The following is a 22893-nucleotide window of genomic DNA, read 5'->3' as shown; positions in this document are numbered from 1 at the left end:
GCTGCCGATGAATGTTTTGTTTTTAGTGTCATGGAAACTGTGAGCCAAAGAATGGATATTCTATTCATCTGGGAAAATAGCAGTTCACTGCATAAAACATCAGTTGCTTCCAAAGCAGTTCTTAAAATAGACTTTGTGAATATAACCCTAGAAGTAAAAGTGCAGCAATTTAAATGACCTCGGTACTGTTTTGTTTTTTTAAAATTAGAATATATGTGTGAATTAAATAAACACAGAGGTAGTGAAAGTTTCAAGATACAGCTGTGGCATGGAACTCCTACAGTGATTCCATCTTTTACTTAACTATGCAATTTTTAATTTAAAGAAATTGAGAAACCCAGATATTTCAGGATCGGTCTTAATCCTTTTTATGACTGACTCTTCTTCAAATGGCTTGCTCAAAGAAGGATAATTTTGGTTGTCATTCAGAGTCATTTACTCTTTTGTACAGCAGAGTGCAAATCATAAACTCATTGCAGAGACCGGATATCCAAGAGAGTACTCTCATAGGCAGGGAAGGAAGTAGGTACAAAACAGTGTTATGTGGGTTTTTCAATGCATGAGCATTTTTGCAGAACCAGTATGTAGCAGATAATTAAGGGACTTAATTCAGTTGAATTGGAAAGCTTAAACTTTTTTCACTAAGTTTTGGTGTTGAGGGAAAAGTAAATGTAAGAGGTAGAGAGAAACCAATACAGAAAAATAGATATACTAAGTCATTACAAAAGAAAGCTGAAGAAATTGGAAGTAATATGACCTGATGGAAGTTGGGGGCAGAATGCAGAATGGTTGCCAGTTGTAGGATTTCAGAATCCAGGATTCTGGAATGGATGAGATACTGGATAAAAGAAAGAAACCTTTGCATCCAGTGAAAGCGGTGGGATTCTTTCTGTTTATTGCTCTTTAGCTTAGGGTTGGTTGGTTGGTGTTTCTGGGCTGGTGGGATTTTGTTTTGTTTTAATTGGGGGTTTGGAAATTAGGTGCAATATTTTTGATCTGGTGTAAGGTGTGCTGGGCAGAGGTGGATGGTCACTGCCCTGTCCACGCTGTCTCACCTGCAGCTGCCCCTTCCAGACCCCAGCCTGCGCTGCTGCAAGGGGCTGCTCCATGCCAGGTGCACAACTTTACTTTTGTTATGGTTGAATTTTATGAGGTTCCTGTTGGCCCAATCCTCTAGATTGTTTCTGTTCCTCTGAATGGTGGTCCTGCTTTCAAGTATACCAGCTGCATCTCCAGAACTGCAGTCTGTGCAAACTCTTTTAGGGTGTGCTCTGTGTTTTCCTCTAGGCTGATAAAGACATTAGGCAAGAAAGGTCCCATATACACAGTATAGTTGGTAATAACAGAATTATACATGCAGAGAGAGTGATAAAAAGGTAAATTTAAGTTGAAAAAATTGCATGAGAAGTAAAATAGGTCCTTCAGATGCTGAGACTTAGATGAGTTACTCAGAACAGGATCAAGAAAAGTGTTTTATAAGTGTTTATGACTGTTTGATATCAAGAGCTAACGTGTAGTTGAAAGCTTACAGCAGAGATAACAGCTAGGTATGAAATGGGAAATGTCTTTGAAATTAATCCTTGTTTGTGTATAAAAGGCTTCCACAATAATATGCAAGCTTCACAGTACCTGTTCTATAGTCCAGGGAGTTGAAGTATGAGCAGGTAGAATAGATAAAAAGATACAAAGCCCATGTGGTTTTACTTTCACTCATTAATACTGTTTAAGCTTAGAAGGAAGATTTTCACTCTGCAATACTTACAGGTACCATAACTACATAACACCAAGGTGGACATTTGGCCTTTTCTAGTCAACACCTCAGGAGGTTCCCCGTGGGATTTGCCAGGGCCACAATGCCTTTTGCAGAGGTCCTGAGGCAGGCCAACAGGAAAGGCTGGGATAATGGAGGAATGTGGAAAGTTTCCCTAGCTCCTACCCTCCCCCCAAGGGTAAATCCAGTTCCAGACTGCAGGGCCTTGTCTCAGTCCTGCAGGCATCCCTCTGCACATGGCTGAATTAGAGGCAGTTTGCTTCCCTAAGTGCAGTTCAGAGCACTCCACTGTCCTGTCTTCATTTGTTTCAGTCTGCCAGCAAGCTCTGAATTTCCAGTAACACATTTAGATTGACAAGTTGTTGCTTAAAAAAAAAAAAAATGCAAAAAAGACTAAATCTAGGGGCGAGGGTTGAGTTGTTGGTGTTTCCAGTTGCATTTAAAACATTATCTAAAGCCCAGCTTTCACTCCCTTAATGCATTATTATTTTAATAAAATAATAAGGTTATTCTTTTAAAGAATTATTTTAAAATGTAGCCTTTTATTGTCAAACAGTTTATTATCACTGCACATAGCTTACAAAACTCAGGTACATTGATAGTGTACTATGCCAGCTTACAGTAAAAAAACCCCACACCTTTCCCACAAAATCAGATTGAAGAGTATTACCATTAGCCTACTAATGCTGTATTAATAAAATTCCATATTGATGATGCCATTATTTATGATATTCAATCAGGAGAATAAATTGTTTGTGTAGTCCTATTTACTTACTTTAAATAGTGTACAAAATTAACTTTCTTCCAGAGATCTTGCCCTTTATGAATATTCTAAGACTTAGTAAAAACCAGACTTAATATCTGAGGTAACCCCTTGGTTTATATATATATTTGAAAAAAAAAAATTTAATCCTTTTGGAGTCAGGATACCTTGACCTGCTGATACAGATGTGCAGAGTAATTGCTTTTGCATTCTCCTTGCTGTTGTAATAGAAAGTATTTCATCATTCTTACTCATGTCACCATTTCTATAAAATAATTACCAATATTGCAATGAGTGTTCCTTTTGTTCTTAACATGCTGGGGAAAAGTGTTTTCCTTATCTGCTGTAGGTCATTTAAAGCCTCTATAAAGCATGTGTGCCCAAGCAGGGAGGTACTATTTATTGATATATGAAGTTTTAGACTTTAGTTAATTGAGCAGCTCCCCATGTTCCATGGTGTTTTTAAACCTGAGCCTTATGGTCACCTTGACTATGTCTGGACTTGGGTTATTCTTCTTTATGTATCTTCAGTTGTGTTCCCACACCTGTTATGATCTCTTATAAATCATGACTTATAAATCTGTGACTTAAAACTCCAGTGTTCATCCTGGAGGTGCCTGGGCACTAAGGTATTGGTGTTTTCATAAATACATGGAGATATGAGGTGCCTACAGCTGAGGGATGGTTTAGAGAGATGTATATTTTTTGAGTGGTCTTTTTGGTGGATAATTAAAAGTTCCTTCTCTGTGTAGCTGCAATACCAGTTTACATTTCTGCACAGTGATGTTCTCTTGTGCAGTTATCATCAGTGGTTCAGGGCTTGGGAGGATTGCTTTCAATTTTTGGACATTTTAAACTCCTATACTGTAAATATTGCTTTTGTACTAAAAGAAGAACACCTATTTCAAGCTCTTAACATTTTAAGTACTTTGCATTAATCTAGACTATCAAGTTATTCTTTCTGGGGTTTTTGTTTCATGTTCTTTGGGCTCAATCACCTTCATATAGTGGATATGAATAGTCAGGAGTTTCCAGTCCCTAACCAGGAAAAGGCTCCTTTCAAGCACCATCTCCTGAGGATTTCCCCTCTTGTTTTAACAGGTAACTTGATTTTTCTGTGGTGCCTGTGGGAATCGTTTCTAGAAGAAGTAATACTCAGAAAACACTCAACATGACGTTTTGTCTTCCAAAATGTGTTTTAGCATCTAATGTGTGTTTGGGGTTTGGTTTTCTATGTCGTTTTCCTGTGTTGTTTGGTTCTTTAGGTGGTTTGGTGGGGTTTTTTATTTGGTTGTTTTTTTTGTTTGGGGGTTGTTTTTTTTTTTTTCTGTTGTTGGGTTTTTTTTTCTTCAGTCTAGCAGCTACTGCTAGTCTGGAGCCCACAGTTTGAGAATTCCTGTTTTGCAAACCTCTGTCTCTTCAATTGAGATGGCTGTGAGGGGTGAAGTTAGAAAAGGTTATTCAAGTCATTCAAGTGAGAACTATCAAAATTGTTGTACAGCAGAGGACCATTGTATGCATTTGCAGTTGCCTTGTGGAAAATGGTTATAAATGTTTATTGTGTTTGTGCCTGTGTTTATACACAAAATGGGCAAGGGGGGAATCTTTCTTTGTTGACAAGCTGACTTTTCATATTAGATGAGAATCAATAGATCTTGGATAAGAGAGACTGTAGATACCTGCAGAACTTATAAATATATACACATATGAAGTAATCTAGTAATTTGTAGTAAGTAGTCTCACCAAAATAATCTTTTAATTGGAAACAGGTGTAGCATTTTGTTGAAATGTGTAGATTCTCTATTCATTTCCAATTAAAAAATCATCTTGACTTTAGACTTAAGAATGTAATTGATGTTCAAAGTAATTTTTGTCCTTAGATCTGGGACAAATTCCACACCAGGAGAGCAAGGGATGCTTTTCAAGTTAACTATAAGTAGCAGCTTTGCTAGTTACTTAAGAATTTGTGCTAAATCCCTCGGGGATGTGGTGAGGGAGATGACAAAAGAAAAATATTTTAATTGACAAAGTGAAGACACTTGGATACCCTAGAAAAATATGGGATGGGTAGGTGAAGTAAGTAAATGTATATGATAAATGCCACTAGTGTGGAGGGTTGTGTGTTGTGTTCACATGCAAACTCACTTTGGTTATTGTTTTCTGGGTATTCAATATCCCTGATCGCCCTCATTTTTAGTGTATTTTTTATCTGTTTCTCTCTGGGTGCTTTCTCTATGTGCAACACACAGAGTGGGTTAATAGAGTGTTAACATTGTTAATAGTATGGTTAGCCTGGGGTAGACGTAGTAGTGGAGGATTTGGAAGTGTATGGAACAGCTATTCAGGAATTACTTGGTTTGCAGATACTTGCCTACATATGCTTGGGGGAGGAAGAGAAGAAAGTTCTTTCTTCAGGTTTGTCCTCCCTCTTCCCTCAGTTACTGCTGTGCATTCTTCCTGCCAGCGACTTCAGTGCCTTTTAGCCTTGCAAACGTTTGATTTGTTATTCAGCTCAAAGTAAACCTGCTAAGTGGAGGGACAGGAATAGTACTGAGGAAGGAGCCCTCATGGATCAGTCTCTGTTGGAATAGAAATGTTCCTAGTTGACATGAGCATATAAATTACAAGTTCATAGGGTCAATCCAAATATAATGTGGAATTTAGTCCACCCTTACCTCCTGTATATTTGAAGTACATAAGAACATTAATAAATTGTTTTTATAGCACAAGATCTGTGCAGTGATCTGCAAACTGACAAAATACTCCATCTTTTCTTAGATGTACTTACAAATCAATGGGATGGAAGTGTCAAAGGCATGTCTTTGAGAAGCAGGTTCTTTAATACCTCTTCACACACTGACATTATTTAAAAAAAAAATATTGTGTTCGAGAAGTTGTGAGAAATCCCTTGACTTCTGTGTTTAACATCTTTATAAATATACTCAGAGATGTATTGCCTGGTTAGTTCAATCAGTAGAATTTTTACAGTGAAAGACATCTGCAAATGCTGACACAACTGTAAGTATAAAAGCTTCTGATCTTTTTAGTCTTTGGAAAGCAAACTGAATTTTTTTTTTCCAGATTATCTTGTGCAAATGTTAACAAAAGCAATAATTCAGTATTCGTTCCTAAATTGCAAAAGTTATAATGGGAAGTTGATTACAGGTAATTCTAGCTTCAGTGTTTTCACATTTTGGATCATTTGGATGGGAAAAGGAGTTCTGGCTCCAAATAAGTAATTGGACTAGATAACAGAAGTATGATGCTGTCTTCTTACAAATGAGGATTTATGGCATGGAGAATCCTAGGAGATTACCAGCAGACCTGAGATTGGACTGTTAAATCCCATAAATCTCAGTCAGAATCACAGTTCTTACTTCTCGATAATCATTAGTTTTGTAGGATCTCAGTCTGTCAAAATGTTGGCCAAAAAAAGGAGGACAGAGCAAATCTGTAGTGTTAAACCCAAGTTTTGCTAAAACATTTGCTTCTGCTGTCTGGTAAAATTTGTCTTACAAGATGTCACAGTATGGGGGAAAAAAAGTCCTACATTTTTTCATTAGTTTTGGTACGTACATATCATTTTTATCATGAGCTGTATAGATTGCATTGCTGATCAATACTTGGGCATGGCATTTCTGGCTTAAGTATGTTTGTAATTTTCCTTTTGTTCTGTTGCTTTATTAAAATTTTTCCAGTAATAGGATTTTATTGTGTATTAATTACTCATTAAAGTTATGGTTAAAAACGTGTCCTACAAGTTTGCAGACATTGCGTATTGTGTAGGTTTGACTGCTTTATTGAAAGGTGTGAGAGTGTGGACGAGTTTACAAGACTTGGAGGTTTATTGACTGGAGAAGCTGCTTGCAGTCAGAAGACTGAACTAAGATGGAGCAGTGATGAGATAAAGGCTGGTTTAGGAAAGTGATTACGGCTGGGGACCTGCTAATCACTGACCTCTGTAGGGATCCTGTAGTTTATCACTAATCTCACTTGCACTTGGCATTTTTCTGTGTTGCTGCTTCATTGTTCATAGCTGAGTGAGTAATTTGGCTTGGAATGAACAGGAGGAGGGTGCTGCAAGTCCAGCAGCTGCACTTGTTGGCACTGGCTTGTTAAACATCCTTAGTGCAGCCAGCAGCATGCTTGGCACACATCAGCCAATAATACTTAAACATTGTCATGAAGAGAATAGGAGGTCATTTGTTTTAAGCCATTTCTTCTAATTGTGTTGCTCCAGATCTCTGTTTCATTTCCAGGAGTTCTGGGGCTCAAGTATCAGAAGGAAAAATGTATGTTGTATTTTTATATGTATTCACAATATATGCATGTGCACTTTATAGATCTTTAAAATGCTAGAGAGAAGATTTGAAAACTGGGACAGCCTCAATTAATGAGTAGGCTATATAGCAGTAGAAAAGGAAGAAATTATTCCTCTGCTGCTGTGGGAAATGCATAGATATGTAGTAAAAATTTTTATGGCTGCATGTGTCAGTCTTGCCTCAAAGAAGGCAACACACTAAGTCCTAGAAGCAGAGATGGATTTGTGTTTTAATAAAACATAATATCTTTTTCATTGTACTGAATAGTTGCTGCATAAGAATTTTTAATGCCAACAAAATTTAACGAAATAAAGAGTGGACCTACAAGAATCTTGTTCTATAAACTTCGTGTACTTTCTACCTCATGGTAGAAAGTACCTCATTGCTTTGGAAAGCAATATTGATTAATAGAAAAATGTGTACTTTGTTGAAGGTTTTTCTTGCATCTTTTGTATGTGCCAGTGTAACTTGTGCAGCTTGTTCCTTGTTACAGTGGATCTGCAGATGAAAAATTATTTGAATGTATTATTTCAGTAGATAACAAAGACACATACTTTTATGGATGTGGAGGGGGAAGAAAGCAATCTAATAATTGATTTCTAGCTGAATTGAATTGAAATATTAAACTGAAAACATCACTTTAATAACTTGAAAAGAAAAATAAAATCTCAAACTTGTCAACAATGTTTATAAGCTGATTTTTGGGTAGGCTGTCTGTAGGGACCAGTTTAAAGTGTTATCATTGAAGAAATGATATTTAGGAACTGTAGAAACACACTTCAGTATTCACTTACAGTATATTCTCTGTACAAGTAGGCCAGACATACTTCATGTCTGATAAACAGAGCAGCTGCCAGCTGTGGTCACTATAGCATTCATACTGGATGATAAACATTGCTCATTAAAAGACGACGTTGCTTTCCATACTGCAAACCAAACAAATTCTTAGCAATGCACAGAAAGATCTTCAGTCTGTAAAGGGTTAATTCTTTGGGAAATTGAAATAATTTTTTGAGAGTTCTGTCATCTTCTCGTAAGCCAAGCATTTTCTAGAAGCAGTGGGAAAAGGCTGTTTTGTACTGGCAGGCATTTATAGCACAATCACTGAAGTAGTACTCAACTGAGTTAATGTAGTGCTGTTTTCAGCTCACTATCACTTTGCATCTTGCTGTTTCAGTTCCTTCTGCGTTCAGAGTATTTAGGCTGCACAGCTGTTATACGTAGAGATGTATTGTGGAAGACAATTCCTCGTGTGGTATTCAAAGGCTATGTTAAGTTGTGAGCATATCACATTTAGACAAATGATTGCAAGAGAAAAAAATTATTTACTAAATGCTTATTAATGTTTGAATTGGTAGAGAATGTGTCAGGGTTTTAGATTTATGCAGTTGGGAAATATTTGTGGTTCAAAATGCCTAGTGGGATTTTCTTGGTTGGGTTTCTGTTAACTCCATAGTCCCTGAAATTTAAGACTGTTAGGTGGTGACTAGGTTCTTGACATTTTCCCTGATAAAAACACACTTTAAAAAAAAAAGAAAAACAAGGCCCAATAAAGCATATTAATTCTAAGTTATTAAAAGATTCAAATGCCTTGTGAATTGACCTGTGCAAATTTAAATTTTTTGCATATAACCAACTCAATTGTTTTTAAATGTCTATTGCTTTATTCCAAGTCTGCTTGGAATAAACAACTCTGGTATATAAAGCCACTAGGATGTAACCTGAAGAAAAGTTTACCATGATGCTACTTTGTAAGCAAGGCATAGATTTTGCTTTTAGAATGGCAACATCTAACTGTTTCCTTGTGTGAAAATAAAATCAGATCTGAAGAGGAAATAAACTTCATCTGGGCATCTGTTTTACCTTTCCAGCTGATAAGTCTGTGCACTACCTTACCTCCATCTCTACACAAACCTGTGCAAATTAAAGTGTTCAATAAGGATTTTGTAATTTATAGTGTTTTTTGCTCTTCTTCTTCTAATTAATATTGTGTGCCACAATGAATTTCCTTATGTCCCCGAAAGGCTGAGCATTAGTGTTTCTGGATTTCCAGCTGCAATGCAAAAGAGACTATTGCCATCTGTGTAGTGGGCACTGAGTGAGACAAGACCTGAGAGAGGGCATAACAGACTCAGCTGCAGATCTTGTGGGGTAAGCCTGCAAGTCAGGGTCTGCTTTGGCTCTCACTCTCATTGTGTTTTTAGAGTTTGTATTCTCATAAGAACTGGGACTCCAGTAATTTGGGGTTTTACTGTAACTTCTACATTTTTATGCTCTTCTGCCAATCTGTAAGAGAGTATGAGTAAACAAGAAAGGTATTTCATAAGCTGAAAACCACCAAAGTAATTCTGCTTTGATATATTTGGCCATGTGTATGAACTTTATTGGATACTAGAGACTGCCCGAGTTGATCATAGAGTGTGTATGGGACTTACCTGTTAGTGAACCATCAAGGAAGTGTCATCTTCTCAAACCTGACATCACCCACCTTTCAAGTACTTGTGAAGTAGTGCTAAGTATTTTCTGTTTCTATTGAGAAGTAAACATTACCTTGGCATTAGCTTACAAAGGTTTAAATAGTGAGAGTAGCATTGTGCCTAGGCTGGAGCAGCTGCAGAGTGTTGAGATGACAAGGGGCAGTGTGAAGTCTGCACTCCATCACCTTTCCATTGCGTTGGAAGTGAAGCTGTCCTGTGATATGGCCAGGCAGCAGGGTGCTGGGAAACCTTGGTGTTTACTCACTGAAGCTTCAGAGGCTTCATTGCACTCCGTGAAGTGGCCAGGATCACCCACCTCTGTCCCATCCTTGTGCTGTGCTGGTGTGGAGATCGAGCTGCTGACACTGCTCCGTCCCACACGAGGTGCAGCTCCAGGCCTGAGGGAACCAGGAGCAGGACTTGAGGGTGGGCTCAGGGTGTGTTGCTGCAGTGTGTGCCTGTTCATTTTTGGTGTTTAAAAAATGTGTACCTTAATATTGTGACACTATTGCAAGTTTGAGAGTCCTGTCTAAGTGCTTGAAAGGGGAATGTGTTTGGGAGACTATGAAAGGCACGCTCTCATGGTTGATCCTGGGTTGTTTTCCAAGCCCTTCATTGAAAAGCTTGGACATTTGAACACAGGTTAAATGTTAATTTGCTCCAGCTAATTTTTGATAAATATTTAGGCACTTCAGCATCAGAAAGGTTTGACTTTTCCTGGTCACTTCTAGGAAAGAAATTTACTATAGATTGTGCTGTTGGAGTAAGCTTTTCTCCTTTAATATGAATCTGCCATACTTTAAAAATTATAACATTTAAATAACATGATTTTATGCATTCTTATCTAACAACTTCTTGCTTACTACACAAACCATAATTTAAATCATAATTTTTCTAGCCTCTGTAATTGACTCTTGTACAAATATTTGTTTTAAAGCCTGCCTAGAATACTGCATACTTCAGTCAAAGTTGTTTATCATGTGATATGAGATTCTCATTTTCTGGAAAGAAAGTGCTGAGTCTGGTTTAAAATGAACAGCATGATTCATCCTACTACTTATAATTTTGCATGCTAGGTATTTTATTTGCTTGGTGCTTGATAGATTGTTAGAGGCAAATTGCTTCAGCAGAAAAATGTTAACTTTTTTTCTCCCTTTGTTACAGCAGAGCTACCATTTTTCAAGCAAACTATTGTTGACCATACCATTGGTAGCTATCATGATGATAATCTTGCAAAGATGTTGTTCCAAGAGATTCAGACTTCCTCTTCCTCCCTGCTTACACAAGATGCACTTTTAAAATTAACAAAAAGCTTACTTTAGATTTTCCTCTTATGAAATTATATTTAGGGACTTCTGGTAGTAAGAGAGAAAAAGCAAAGGAAGTCCTGTTCTTGAAGTGCAATTGCAGTAACATGGAGCTATTTATCACTGAAATGGGAATGTGAAAGAGAGGCTACTTTCTCTTCTTATTAGAGAGGATAACACACACATCATTTGCAAAGGCAATGCTTAGTTGGGTGAGATAGCATTCATTTTCAAATGGGTAGATCTGCTTAATTAATGCTTGCCTTTGGATCAGACTGAGTGGTGGTACAGGGTTTTTCTGAGTCCTAACTGTGCTGTAATTAGGGCAGGCACATGCACTTGGTGTTTTTTGTTACACGCAAACTTGATGAGTGTCTGATGCTTGGCATTGTTCAGCGGGCTTCTATTAAAGATCTTTTTCAAAGTGTAGATTGATAAACTTCTGAGCTCTCCTGGAGAAGTTGCACACTGAGTTTTCATATGCAAACATGCCATTTTGGTGGCATACCTAATAAATACAGCACTAAGTAGATTTTCTGGAGCTGGCAAACCCATTGCTAATGTCTTGTGACCTGAGGCAGCAACATCAGAAGGCAGCCACTCTGCACCGTGTTCTCTATGTACCACAAAAATTGTGTTTGCTGGCTTGCCCAGTTGTATTGCTTGAGTTTTGTGCCTGCTGATCTGTACATTAAACAAAAAGATTTTTAAGGATTTAGGGGTGAGTGTCAAGAGCTGAATGAATCAGCCATGGTTTAAAGGTGGCGTGAGTTTTATTGTTTTGAATGAAGTTTTTTTTGCTTTTCATGTGGTTTTGTTTTATTGCTCAGTATATTCATTGTCTAAGATGGATACCAGCTAAGTGTTACTTTCATGTGGGAAGGAGAAATGTGTCTCTACCTTTGCTTGTTGATAATGGAAATAAAAATGGATTTTGCCTTTTGTATTTAAACATACTGAATAGGAATATTTTATAGTATCTGACTGGTTACAAAAGGAATTTAATTAGGTAAATATGTCATCTGTTACTGTAGTGTTGTTTGAGTGTGTTAAACACATACAAAAACCTGATTTTATTCATGCAACTTGATGTTTATAAATTTATTATAATGCTAATAGATTTTCTCAATTGCATAAAAGGACAACTGATGTGGTTGTCTAGGGGATTTTAAAAATAACCAAATTTTTAATTTCTTCCTTTTATAGGAAAAACCTCCGACAGAGGTCCATTTCCACTGTATGGTAGAGATACAGGCTTACCTGGCTGTCAAGTACGTACAGTTTCTTCATTTTAGTGTGATGATTCATCTAAATATCTTCATGTTATTTCTAATGAGCCAGATTAAGAATACTTTGATCATTGTTTAAAAGTTTGTTTTGAATGTACAGGAAGTTTGACTGTTTTAAAAGTATAATTAGCATGTGATTACATTCAGTGTCTGTTGATAAAGATTTGAATAACTAATATGTTTATAATCTAAGAAATTAATTTATGTTTATTTTCTCAAAGAGGAACATTTTGTAATTTTACTGTAGGTTGACTATTTCCTTTGAGCTGATATTTTCAGAAGTGTCTTTCTTCTGGATGATAACATCTAGCATATGAGTTTGACATGTTGGTTTTCAGTCTTTTAACTAGTAGCTTGGGAAGTGTGAATGGGCAGCACCATGTGGCAATGCTTCCCCTATTAAGAAAGGATCATTCTCACAGCCTTTACTACTCCTCTGCAACGCAGATGTGGCAAACAAAGACCCATTTGTGGCTGTATGGGTGAGCTTTCAGCAACGTTCTCCCAAAAAGCAGTACAGCTCTGTACCTGAGAGTTATAGGCTTCACATTATTGCCAGTCTAGACAGTAAAACACTGTATTAGTGTAGTTGCTATTGTTGAAATAACTCTGTGTGTACTCTATTTAAATATAATAACTTAAATTTTACATTGGTTTTGGAATCAAATTAATTTTCCCCTTACTCTTTCATTAAATTAATGTTTTGAATTGGTAAATTGTTTTATGTGAACTTTGCATAAAATTCCACTCTGCTTTGCAGTAATGAGTGTAATTTCTGTTGTTCAGTTTCTCAGTGAGGAAAATCCTTTTATATCTCTATATATTTAGGATTGTTTCTATCTAGTACTGTTTAATAATCATTTTTATGTATAGCTATTTAAGCCTACAATCTTATACATGTTTGTTTCTATTAGCATCACTTTTAGTTCTGTTTATCCTTTTGATAAGCTTCTATTTAATCTCCCTCAGTTTCTTTTTCCTTAAAATTTTTAGTATGTGGGGAAAATGTTACTGTAGGTAAATCTGAATTAGTTCTATATTTAGGAAAATAAAAAATGAAGATAGAGTTAACTTTCAATTAAATTTTAATTCCATTTAAATTCATGTGATAAGTTACAGTTTGTACTTTATTTTGGTCTTTGTCAGGTAAATCTGAAAGCATTTGAATGAATTTAACTTGGACTGTGGTGGGATTTCTGAATATTTTTGATTTGTTTGTTTGAATGCATGGTAGTCCTTGAAATGCGGCTCTCATTGCAGCTACAGTGTTCGAAATCTGTCACAGAGAAGGTCCAAAGTGATCATGAGAGGTCATGGCAATCCAAATTAAGAATCAGCTGCATTGTCCCTGACAGAGGCTTCATGTGGTCAGTTCCAAAAAAGTCTAGAGATGGAAAAGACTGCATGAGCACTTTTGTTTTCAACTACTGAAGTGTAATTACTTCAAGAAAGTTTCCCTGGTCCCTTATCTAAACATCTTTGTAATTAAAGTAGCCGACTCTTGTCTTACAGACAGTGGACATGGATCTACTCTCTTTTAAGTCTGTAGGGGCTGGAAAAACCATTAGATGATGATGATAAGGAGTCCTTAGAAAAGATAAGACATAACTGGAGTTAATTTTCACCTGGGCATGTATAGTGCAGCTATATTTTAACAGTGGCTATGTAACAGGATCTATCTCTGACTGAAATATTGGTAGAAAAGCTTATGCTCTGCCTTCAATGTTCTCCAGTAGCTTCACAACTCTAGGGAATTCCAGTGCTTTAAATGAGGTCAAGTGCCTCACCTAGGGCCTTACCACCATGGCAAAAAGAAATTTTCTGGATCTTTCAGACAGTACTGTGAATGTTTTGCTGGGTGGTATTTGCCTATTTTCCTAACAAATATCCAGTACATACATATGTGAGTCGTGATCTAAAATTTCCCAATACCTTTTTATGGTAATACTGGTTAGCTTGCTCTTCCTCACCCTGTGTTTTTCAGTTTACAGGTTCCATGTACAAAAATGTGTTTATTTTTTAAACACATTGCTTTTACCATCTCTAAATTTGTCAGTGCAGTTTTGAATTCCAGGCTTGCACTGCATTTGTAGATCCTTATGGGTTATTTGCTTTGTGAGTTTAGTAAATGTAGTCTTCATTTTTCATCCAAGTCACTAATTAAGAGGTGGAATGATGCCCAAAACATACGCCTGCAAAATCTCAGTTAATACATTCACCCACGGTTGATCATAAACTCTTAAGCTGTTTTTTATCAGCTTCACTCTGTATTCAACACTAGTTTTAGTTGTCCTTGGTTCCTTAGTTCACCTGTGAAATGTGTAAGTGGTAAAAGCCTTATTAAAACATCTATTATGCAATCTGAGAAGGAAATTAATTTTATATACTGTATTCCAGCTGAACCAGTATCACTTCATTATCTTCTGACATTTGCCGTCTATTTCTTCCAGTATTATTAAAAAAAAAAACAACAACAAAGTAGGTTGTTGAGGAATTGCAAGCCACTACTTTTCTGCCTCTCTGAAACCAACCAACCCCACTCTTTTCTAGTCTCTGCTCTGAACCATGAGTTCTTCAAGGACAGTGGCTAAGGTTTCTGAAATGGTAAAATGGCAAAAGCTAGTCAGTCTCCTGAGTTTGTTATTTGGTACAGATGAATTGAAAATATCTAACTTCTCCAAATACTCTTGAATGCATCCTTTTCCTACCTCCTTTCCTTATGTTACTGGTGTAAAAGGTATTAATAACCTAGTATGGAAGTGTGAGGAATTTTAATTTTTACTTTCTGTTGAGTTTACAGAAGGCTAGAATGAAAAATTTCAAGACTACTTGTAAACTGCAGTGTTTCAGAGTCTTAGTATAATTCTCACCTTTTACTGAAAATAATCTAAGCAGTGATTTGTAGGGACTGTTTGCTACCTACAGGCTTTATATTTAGGCTGTAGGAGTTGAAGTGTGATTGATTTTCAATGTAGCTTAGGAACCTGAGTGACTTAGGTAATAGAATCTGATTCAGCTGTAGCATTTAGTCACAATAATGTAAATATGGCTAATTTATGAATATTTTATTAGCAGGAAGCTAAGCTTCTCAGGTTTTCTCTCCATCAGGTGTTTTAAGCAAGCCAAAAAGGAGCATCCAAAAGTATATAGACTCGAAGTGGATGGGTAAAATGACAAATTAAGGCTTATGCAGAGCTGATTTAGATAAATGTCAAAAATTTTTACCTGGAGGAAGAATTGACAGCTTTTAGAAGAAATACTAAAAACTCTATTTAGCTGTCAGAATGAAATGCAATGCTACATGATTTGACACTAGGAAATAGCAATTCTGGGGAAAAAATGGGGGAAATGGGACTAAGTCTCTTCTGTGTCTTTGAATTGAAAGGACGATGGTGGTTTGTAATCTTTGTGGGGAGCTCCACCATTCCTGTTGGACATGTAATTGCAGTTTTGGGAATGGCAACTTTTCACAAATTATAAATCAGGTAAAGGTTACATTTTAAGAAACCTTCTTGTGATAAAAAGGGTTTTCTTTACATTTGTGTGATTTAGTACTGAAAACAGTAGCTTATATGAAAGAAACAAGATATTGAAGACTTCAGATATTGAATTCACTACTCCCATTTCCAATATCATCAAAAAGGTCCCCAGCTGTCACTGCACATTGGTTTGACAGGTCTGAGCTCAAAGAAAGCCAGGGATCTGCACTATTTTTAAAGTGAAATTGAGATAAATATGCAGTACATGTGTAGCGGTTAGACTAATTCTTCTAATTATTTGTGTGGGTCTTCCCAGAAGGTAACTTTATCCCCAGGAGCCTGAGAGTGCCCTGGGTAATTGGTGGGGGATGCTCCTTTAGCCCCACAGTGCCTGTTCTCATGTGCCTGGAGCAGTCTCTCCCCACTGGCATCACTGGGCTCAGGATAGTAAATTTTTGGTGACTATCCCCTTAATGTTCTATTTTCATTCTAAACAATCATGCATGAAAAACAGACATGATTAATTTTTTGACATGTGGAGATAACACATTTTTCCTCCCTTCATAATAATTTGAAGTCTGCATTCTATCCTGTGTGTGGGAAAGGAGTAGAATCAAGTGCTGAATGTAATGGATGCTAGGCAGGAACTAAAGAGGCATTCAGCACTTGTGGTTTAAAGTGTTCCCTTTTATAAAGAGTCATATCTTAATTTACTCCATTTTTGTTACTCATTAATCTCTATGGTCTACATGATGATGGGAGACTTCAGAACTTATAAAACCCATTTAGAAAAAAGTGCTGCTGGTAAAATTGTAGAATATATGAGTGCTGGAAGGAGCTATGGATTGAATTTAGTAATTACATTTCACTTAGACTATGTACAGTCATATATATATATATAAAGAAATAATTTATAAAATATACACTATAGTACATGATGTACATACATACTGTGTGAAATGGACAGTATATGGATACACAGACAGCATATGGATAATCTATATGATTCTGTGTACACTACATATATTTTATTTAGTAGCAGATGGATTTCTTACTCATTTTTGCTGCTATTATTATATAAGTTTTGTGTATGTTGGTAATACACAATAAATAAGGCAGCTTTTTCTTGGATGAAAAAATATCCAACAGAAAGCTGGTCCATCAATATTTGCAGTAATATTTCTACCCCATTTTCCTTTCCATAGCCATCAACTCTGCTGTTGCCATGAAGCTAATGTGAGGTGACTCATTTAGCAGCATATTATTGCATCATTGCAACATGATGTAAGGCACATCAGGCTTTATTAAATTAGCCTGAATTTTGCAGCATCTCAATAACATTTTATGCACATTAGCACCACACTTAGTGCTCCTTATGGGGATATACTTCAAGTAAACATATTAAGACATGATTTCAGACAACTTTTCAGAATTTACCACTTTCTCCTTTCTTCACAATTTAACATGAAAATTTAAAGGTTAGCATCTTTTTGCCTGCAAATTTAGCTATTTGTTAAAGAATAAAATGGCAGCATGTTAGACAGTATTTGTTAGCTGTTACATCCTTAAGGGACTAAAAAGTTTTTATTTTTGTGTAAAAAAATTTGTTTCTTAACAAAGACTATAAGAACTTTTGAAATAAACCCCCAAAAATGCCTTTAGCACCAATTTCTTGGGCAATTTAACAGGTGATCACTTCAGCAAAAGAAATGACTGCAAGTGTATGTTATTTTGTCTTTGCATAGTCAGTAATTTGCCTCTTTAAAATTTAAAGAGACTTTAAAGCAGCTTGAGCAGAATTTAAACCTAAAGAACAGTCCTACCATGTTGGGGCAAGTAGTTATCTCAGAGCTCACTCTCTAATAGCTGAGGAAGTGTAATAAGGGTACAACTCCAGACATTTGAGCTGTCTAGGGAGAACATAAAAGCTCATTCTTATTGTGCAAAAATGGCAACTTTTTTTGTATTACTGGCTGGGTGATGAGGATCAAGCAAGCAAAAGTTAAAACAAGAGTATAGATACCAGAAAATAGCACTGACTTAAAAGTATTTTTAATATGTTTCTAAACATATTAACTAATATTAATAAATTTTATGTAGCAATGAATTTATGCATTCTCATTAAAATTTATTTTCATAAAATAAATATTAATATAATGCTTGTCATATAAACAATTATATATTATTATTTATATTATAATTTTAATTTATACAGTTACATAAATTATATAACTGTAAGATGTGTATTTGGTGTAATGGAGAAGATTGATTTTAATTTTTTTAATAAAGCATCAGGTAACATTAAACAGCTGTAAGATTAAGCATACAAAATTGTGAATGTTAGGTGATAAGAATGTGCAAAATGTATGTGGGAAGCAGGAATGAGATTTACTAACAAAAATGGAAATGTAGAGAAGAATATGATAAATGTAATTGGAAGTACAATTTTTGCGAGGACAAAAAACTCAGAAGTGACAACAGTGAAAGAAATGAGTGATTGTGAATGGTGGGGTAGAGTAGGATTTTAGTGGCATTTGACAGCTTAAAATGTAAGAGTTAGACTAGAACGATGTCTTTGTAGCACATGGTCTTGTCCCGGGTGGTTGTTGTTCAGATGGGGGTGAAGGCACACAGATAAATCCACCTCGGGCTGCAGGTGTGCTCCCGAGGAGCAGCGTGGCAGCCTGGCACTGCAGTTGCTCCTAGGATGCTTTGCCAACGTTTCTGCCAACCACTGTCTATTAAACAACAAGAAATCTCTTCCTCCTCGCTGCTGGTGTATGTTTGAAGATGCTTTAGATGGATCTTTGCAATGAGGCGGAAAATTACATCATTTTCTGCACCTTTCTGATGAGTGGGGCCTTAGAAAGGCTACAAGCAGTGGCACCAGTTGCTTTTCTTCCTTCCTCACATAGTTTTAGAAGCAGTACAGAGAACATGATGCCTCCTTCAATCCAAGTAATACTGAGTTATGGAAGTATAAAAAAAAATTTAAGGCTTGTACATGTGTGGGGTTTTTAATACCAATATAACTTTAAAGCTGAAAAACTGGTTTTATTTTGTAAATTTTCTCTTTTTAATCTCCCCTTCCCTGACATTTTTGATATCAGGTGTCTCCCTGAAGCAGATTTTTACAGCTGAGCTATCAATCTCTGAGAAATGCATCTGCTGAAGGAAAGGCTGACACAATGTTAACTGGAGCAGTGACTCTGGATTCTGCCAGCTGATACCATCCTAAAAGATTGGGATGGGGAGAAGGATATATAGTTTAAGGGCAGATGGAATGCCTGAACTTTAGTTTATTTTGCTTTATTTTACTTCTCAAGTAGAATCAAGCAATATTAACTTTCTTTTCATCATGATTTATTAGATGTGAATTACTTATTGTGCTATGGGGAAAATATCTCCTGTCACTCAGCAGATAAGGAGTGTGCAGAACCTTTTTAGAAAGTAAAAATGTATGGGGCACAAGCTAGATTTCTTTTTCCAGCGCTGGAGGTGACCACCTGAAGTTAATCAGGGAAGACATTCCCCCTGGAATGAAGTGGGTAGCAGGTGTTAGGAATTTGTTATAGTTGGAGGAGGGATGCTATTTATAAAGGGGGAGCAGTTCTGTAAGGAATAATTTTCAACGCCTTTACCAAGAAACAAGTAAGTTTCTTGTCTTTGCCCTTCTATTTCTCACACTATTTAGGGTTGGAAAATTTTCTTGCCACCTTTATTTTTTGGTTTATTCTTGATTGTATATAAGGTTATGGATATTCTGTACACTAATATGCATCTAATCTTGCATATTGCTACATAAGGAAGGAAAAATAATGCTATAGCATGGAGTGCAGATAAAACTTCTTTGGTGAATTGCTGTTTATGTCCAGCTATTCTGACTGGCTCAGAGCTGGATGCTTCTCAGTTACAAATTTTGGTATTACTGGGGGATGGGGAAAATATTAGCTCAGCTCTGTACTCTCAGCCATGCCTGCTTACCTGAATGAGCTGGATTGCCCTTTGGATTTTCTTGAAGTGTGCATTCCTTTTGTCTGTAATTACTCTAGTATGTTAAGCCCCCATTTGCCTTCCTTTTTTAATTATTAGGTAGAAAAAGTCCCTTCCCAAACTTCACATTTGCACAAATAACTGGTGTCAAGAACAGAGGCCCTGAGCAGGACTGGGGAGGGGGAGCAGAGGGGTGTAGGCAGCCTGCTACTGGGATCAGTCCTGGGATGGGTGGGAGAGCAGAGCTTGGGCACTCACTCAGTGCTGGAGAGAAGCACAAGAGTTGTCATTTACATTCCTCCTTCATGGAACTAAACCATCCAGCTTGTATTGGTTTCAGCTGTGTTCTGGAGTGGTTTTCCAGACACTGGTGCTCCTGCTGGCACAGGTTTCTGAAGAGCAGGGAGAGAAGGATTACATTTATTCAGGAGAGGATGTTGTAGCTTAAGATATCTCCTGACCATTTCCTACCACCTTAGAATTGAAATTAGTCTCTCCCTTGATCATATGTGAAAACTTATGGGTTCTCCATGCTAAATTCTAACAATTAACTGGTACCTTTATTAATGTACCCTCATTGTGTTAATAATTTTCTGACTTGGTTCTTAGAACAAGAGAGATTTTTCTCTTGGTTGTGTGGGAGAGGAGATGTATGGCTTCCATACTATATACATGAAATTATCTACTAATGGTCTGAAATATTTTTAAATAATTTTGAGAACTAAGGAACAGATGTGAAGGTAGTTTGAGCTTTAAAATATCCTTTATAGTCTGACTTCTGTAAATAAGACTCAGCATAAAATCCTTTATTATATTATTGACTCTTCATGCTAGTATTGTGTAATCATAAAGGAAAGCAAGGAGGGTGGTACCATAAAAATTAAAAAATAGATGAATAACCACTCAGCGACTTCTCTTGTAAAATTTTGGAGTTTTCCAGAAAGCGGCTTTTGTATAATCACAGAAAGGAAGCTGTTCAAATTACTGTTTTCATAATGTAGCAAAAAGATTCAAAGGCAAAGGGAGGGGTGCCTGACCTGTAATCACAATGCTTAGTAATGCCTTCCTAGAATTCAGTCAGCAAGGCAAAAATACCTTGCCCGGGGGGATGAGGGAAGACAAGCTGAGGCAGCAGAACCTCGGGGATTGGACACCAACATCAGCAGGGTGCCGCTTTAGAAGCATAAAACCGAATTTGTAGTCTGGCCAATATGCAGCATCAGTGCAGGGAAGACAATATTGCAAAAGAGAAGGAAGGGACTCTTCAAAATATTTGTGTTAATCAGGCTCTTTAAGGACATTTAGATGCAAAAAGAATACAAAATTATTTCTTGCCTTTGCATTTAATCTTTGCTCTCCTCCCTGCTAAAAAAAACCTCCCTATATGTAATTCTGAATAAACCCCTTTCTTCTCTCTTCTCTGCCCCTGTGTTCAGTCCCAGTGTATTTACACATGAACAGAATTTGCCACAGTAGCAGCCTCTGCTTAGGTGCACACATGAATAAGCAGCTCTTGGTGATCCCGAAAAGCTTTGGTGTAAAAAGAGAATAAATATATTGATAACTTACCAGTGTTACCATTAATTGGAAAGACAGTAAAGCTAAATGTAATTTTGTTTATGATGTTGCATCACTTCAGTATTTAGTACCCTAGGTAGCTGGTTTTAAATCCAGTGAGCTAGATTAGCCTGATTACACTGGCAGGATGCAGTTGATGGATGACTGTCATTATCTTCTCAAACCTGCATGATACTTTAGGTATAGGAGATGATAATTAAATTTTCAAGAGACTACACCGAGATTATAAGACCTAAGTATTTTTTTTTAATGAAGAATATGTTTGCAATTATCAACATGTTGTTAGAGGATTCTCTCCTGAGATGTTTTATTGGCAACCCCTGATTTCCTTTAAATTGATCAAGAAAAAAAAGCTCAAGTTATCATGTAATACTTTAGATGTTGTTTTGGTTTTCTAATTCTGATATTTTCCTCCTCCTGAAACAGACCAAAAATGTATCTGATCAAATCTATTGGTAATGGCTTGAAGATGTACAGGTTAGCACAATATATTTAATGAAATGTTGTTTGAGACAAAACACTAGAGAGGATCATAATTAATGCCTCATTTTCTGCCAGTTGCTATTGATTACTCATTCAGAGTCCCTTTGTTCTCAAAATGGTAACACTGTATTTCACATTACTATTTGATGATATTCTCAGGATGAGATTCTTTAACAACATGCTGATAATTGCAAACATATCTCTAAAATTTAAATTTAAAATGAATTTACATCATATGTCAGTGTTTTTTCCAAATTCAGCTCCTATTTTGGAGTGCATATTCATTACAGTTTCCAAAGACTGGAGACTTGAGTAAAGTGAAATTCAACCCTTTATATCTCAGTTATATTTTTGGCTTGAACTGCATGATGTGGAACTCAAGTGAATGGTCTTTTTGCAGCCCTAACCTCTCTACTGGACTAGGATTTCAGAGCAATTATTAGTTAAAGTTTTAGTGTTGTGCTGGGTTTTCCTTTGGAAACACCATAACAAAATATACAACTTTGCTGGGGGATTTTGCTAGTTTACCAGAGTTTGACTTTTCTGGTTTGTTATGTTCTTTTAAGCTAGTTTATGCAAATTGTCAGGTTTATCTATGAGGCAAGACATGCAATACTGAGACACATTATATCCATGCTGTAAGTCATCCAAATAGCTCACTGAGTAAAAAGGACATGCACATGAAACTTGTGCTCTACCCAGGGCAACATTTCAAGTTTACAGTAAGGCAAGGAATGCACTTGCCATCTGCTCTGTGTAATTCTGAGAAATAGAGAGATGCCAAGTGAGTTTGTCAGCGACTGTGGTGGGATAATGGAGGGATTTGATTGAGATGAATGGTGTTGCATTACATTATTTTGTAAAAGTAAAGTACTCAAGCTCCCAATTTTTAACTAAATACTCAAGTACTTTTTTTTTTTTTTTAATTTCTAGACAGTTTTCCTGTTTTAAATATGTACAGCCTGACTGCTGGGATTGAAAGCATACATTTTATGAAAAGGAAGCTAATGCAAAAAATTGGAAAAATAAAATCTAGTTGAATCTAGTTGACTGTTGGGGAGGTTTTCAAGATCTAAGTTTGCAGTTGGTGAGTTGCAGCTCTCATTTCACTGCCAAAGCAGACTGCCTTATTATGCCAGCATAATAGGCCTGTCATAATCAGTTGCATATAATGGGCTAATGCTTTTATTCTCAACCATATTATTCTTTTGATAGAAAATAATGAATAATGTAAAGGCACACTGTTGTATTTGGATGAAACTGTCGCATAGTTTGGCTATGGCTATGCTGGGAAAATTTGAATTCTTAAAAGTGTTTGCCGATGTTTGCATTTAAGAAAAGAATGTGAGCAAGATTTAGATCAAGAAGGACAAGGCTACCTGCCTATGGCAAACAAATTTTTGAATAGGTAAAACTGAATATAGGTAGTGT

General features: G+C 36.5%; 1 protein-coding gene across 10 annotated transcripts in view; it reads left to right on the top strand.

The window, feature by feature from the left end:
* TCF12 (transcription factor 12) overlaps positions 1–22893 on the top strand; it is a 160798-nt gene that overhangs the window by 78677 nt on the left and 59228 nt on the right. For all 10 annotated transcript variants that reach the window (XM_021546320.2, XM_021546319.3, XM_021546325.3 and 7 more), the window contains exon 7: positions 11847–11911. In XM_021546320.2, the coding sequence (XP_021401995.1) occupies positions 11847–11911 (65 nt within the window). The remainder of the gene's footprint in view (positions 1–11846; positions 11912–22893) is intronic.

Source organism: Lonchura striata, chromosome 11, assembly GCF_046129695.1.
Source record: "Lonchura striata isolate bLonStr1 chromosome 11, bLonStr1.mat, whole genome shotgun sequence".
Lineage (NCBI taxonomy): Eukaryota > Metazoa > Chordata > Aves > Passeriformes > Estrildidae > Lonchura > Lonchura striata.
Note: the sequence above shows the minus strand (reverse complement) of the source record. Positions and strands in the feature narration are given on the sequence as shown.